The sequence below is a fragment of the Cyprinodon variegatus genome, unplaced genomic scaffold (assembly GCF_000732505.1).
Source record: "Cyprinodon variegatus isolate N-32 unplaced genomic scaffold, C_variegatus-1.0 Scaffold1367, whole genome shotgun sequence".
In the NCBI taxonomy this organism is placed as follows: domain Eukaryota; kingdom Metazoa; phylum Chordata; class Actinopteri; order Cyprinodontiformes; family Cyprinodontidae; genus Cyprinodon; species Cyprinodon variegatus.
In genome coordinates, this window is record NW_015151820.1 from 118,131 (window position 1) to 120,601 (window position 2,471).

Sequence of the window (2,471 nt, forward strand, 5' to 3'; positions counted from 1 at the left end):
TTTATGTGCGCCTTATAGTCGTGAAAATACGGTAATAAAGCATCTAGGTGTTTCCTGCCTTGGTTTTCCAGGATGTTTTCTGAAGTCCAGACCCCCCAGGTGCTGATAAAGGCCAAAATAAAATAAACGGCTGCTGTGTTGTAGATCCCTTTAAAATTTTGACTGCTTTTTATTGGGCCGACTGATCCTGACAAACATCTCATCTGCTGACGAAAGCGGATAAATAACTTAGAACATATTTTAATGTTCCTTGTTGGCGTTTGGCTCGGTTCTTCACCATCAGAGGTAAATCCTGATAAATCTTCCACAGTCCAGTAGATGTGGAACCCTGAGTCAAAGCAGCGCTTCTGTTCCGTTTACTTTTGATCCATGGTTCTCCTCTTTCTTCTGGGCAGACTAATCTGACTACATCTATTGCTGATTGCTTGTTGAAGATATTTTGTTGTTCTACATTTAAACAAAGTGCTTCATATAGAAAAAAAGTTCCAGCTTGGAGAAAATTCTCCAAGCTGATTTCGAAGCTCCTCTCTGACCTGCCTGCTGCTTGTTCTCCACAGAACCTTTCAGACCCAACCTGCTGCAGTTAGACTGTGGTTCTGTGTCAGACGTAAGGGACCAGCGTAGAGCAACAGTTCCGTTAGCAGATCAGATGTTCCTCAGATGTTCCTCAGCTACAGCATTAGCAGTTAAAACGTTTTCCATGATGGGCTGGAAACCAAAGACCGCCAGTCCTGAAGGGGAACTTCTGAACCGCTACCACTGTATGTTAGAACACAAGCTAGCTTCTCATGTGTCGTCTTCTTCCCCAACCTTAGAGATCATGGACTTCCTGTACCACCACCTGGTTCCGGTTCTGCAGGAGAAGCTGAGCTCCTGCAGAAAAAAGGAGCAGCTACAGGAGCAGCAGCAGCAGGACCGATACCAGCTGTCAGACATCTTTAACTCTGACGTTGAAGACGAGGACAACAGCTGACCACTATCAGAACACAGGCCCCGCCCCCATTTGTGAATAGGAGGGGCTTAAGCCTTGACAGGAAGTGGACAGATTTTTTGTTTATAAATTCTCCATGTATTGAAAAGATTCTGTTTTTTAATTAAATGTGTTTCCTGGTTGAGGCGTTCGGGTCTGATCAGCACCATCACTTAGACGACTTTTACTGTCTGTTTGTAAGAACTACCTGCACACCCACCCTGGCATGTTATCGGGGCCCGGGGCCTTTCTTGGGGTGACTCTCATCAGCCGGGTCAAGGCAGATGGGCCCCTCCCCCTGCTGTGGAACAGCTTCCACTGTGCTGTTTAGTGCCTCAAGCCTTCCTTTGCTCACAGGCTCCTCCCACTGGAACCCAGAACCTGAAACCCAGCAGAACCCACCAATGACCCGACTGCACACTTTCAATCAGATGACTTTAATAAGAAACAAGTCCAAGAATGGGCCTCCATGCTTAGTGAGTGCAGCAGGGGATTGTGGGTACTGTAGTTCACTTATTGCTGATAGCCTGCAGCTTGCCGGTCCTCCTCATGATGTTTGGGACAAACAGGAGTCCAGACGCACGCTCAATGGTTTCTATTGGAACCAGGAAACGTTCAAGAGGAACCTTCTCATCGATGGGTTCATTTGGGAGAACGTAGGAGCGAAGCTCCACCCCCTTGCCGTCGGTCTGCTCCAGAATCAGCACCTGAGGAGAACACGGCCTCTCAGATTCAGAAGACTTAAAGGTGTGCTGGTGACATCATCAGGTAGTCGACTCCTACCTTGAAGAAATGTGTAGGCACGGCAACGTGATTCCGCCCAATCACCTGGTACTTCACGTACAGCTTCCCATCATCTTCCTGCCTGAAATAAAAAGAGGAATGTAAGCTCCACCCCCTCTGGGAAGGGTATGCCAGGTCAGGTAGGCTTACCTGGGCAGGTAGAGCGGCCCAGTGCACACATACACGTTGAGGTAGTGTTTGGTCAGGGAGCGGCACAGCTTCTCCAGATTGTTCCACGTGTTCTGGTTCAGGTTAGGGTTCTGGTGGAGAAAAGTCCGACATTCTGACCCATCAGCTGATTGACCCAGAGGGGTCAGAACCAGAATGGAAAGCCGAGAGACTGGTCTGAGAACTGGTTTAAAAAAAAGCTTTTTGACACGAGACCAGTACCTCAAATAATAGCTGCTACTTCCTGTTCCTGCAGTTCGATTTCATTTGGTTCATGTAAATCCTGTTCCTCTAGGTCCTAGAGTTCTTGTTCCTGTAGTTCCTGTTCTTATATTTCCTATAGTTCTTGTTCCTGTAGTTCCTATAGTTCCTATAGTTCTTGTTCCTGTAGTTCCTGTTCTTATAGTTCCTATAGTTCTTGTTCCTGTAGTTCCTGTAGTTCCTATAGTTCCTGTTCTTATAGTTCCTATAGTTCTTGTTCCTGTAGTTCCTATAGTTCCTGTTCTTATAGTTCCTATAGTTCTTGTTCCTGTAGTTCCTATAGTTCCTG

General features: G+C 46.7%; 2 protein-coding genes across 2 annotated transcripts in view; one reads left to right on the top strand and one right to left on the bottom strand.

Moving 5' to 3' along the window:
- ttf1 (transcription termination factor, RNA polymerase I) overlaps positions 1 to 1,112 on the top strand; it is a 15,279-nt gene extending 14,167 nt beyond the window's left edge. The window contains exon 10 of the mRNA XM_015402564.1: positions 816 to 1,112. Coding sequence (XP_015258050.1) covers positions 816 to 973 — 158 coding nt within the window. The 3' untranslated portion in view covers positions 974 to 1,112. The remainder of the gene's footprint in view (positions 1 to 815) is intronic.
- endog (endonuclease G) overlaps positions 1,094 to 2,471 on the bottom strand; it is a 10,411-nt gene continuing 9,033 nt past the window's right edge. Inside the window, exons 4-6 of the mRNA XM_015402567.1 lie at positions 1,904 to 2,013; positions 1,754 to 1,835; positions 1,094 to 1,677 (exon numbers count right to left, since the gene is read on the bottom strand). Coding sequence (XP_015258053.1) covers positions 1,480 to 1,677; positions 1,754 to 1,835; positions 1,904 to 2,013 — 390 coding nt within the window. The 3' untranslated portion in view covers positions 1,094 to 1,479. The remainder of the gene's footprint in view (positions 1,678 to 1,753; positions 1,836 to 1,903; positions 2,014 to 2,471) is intronic.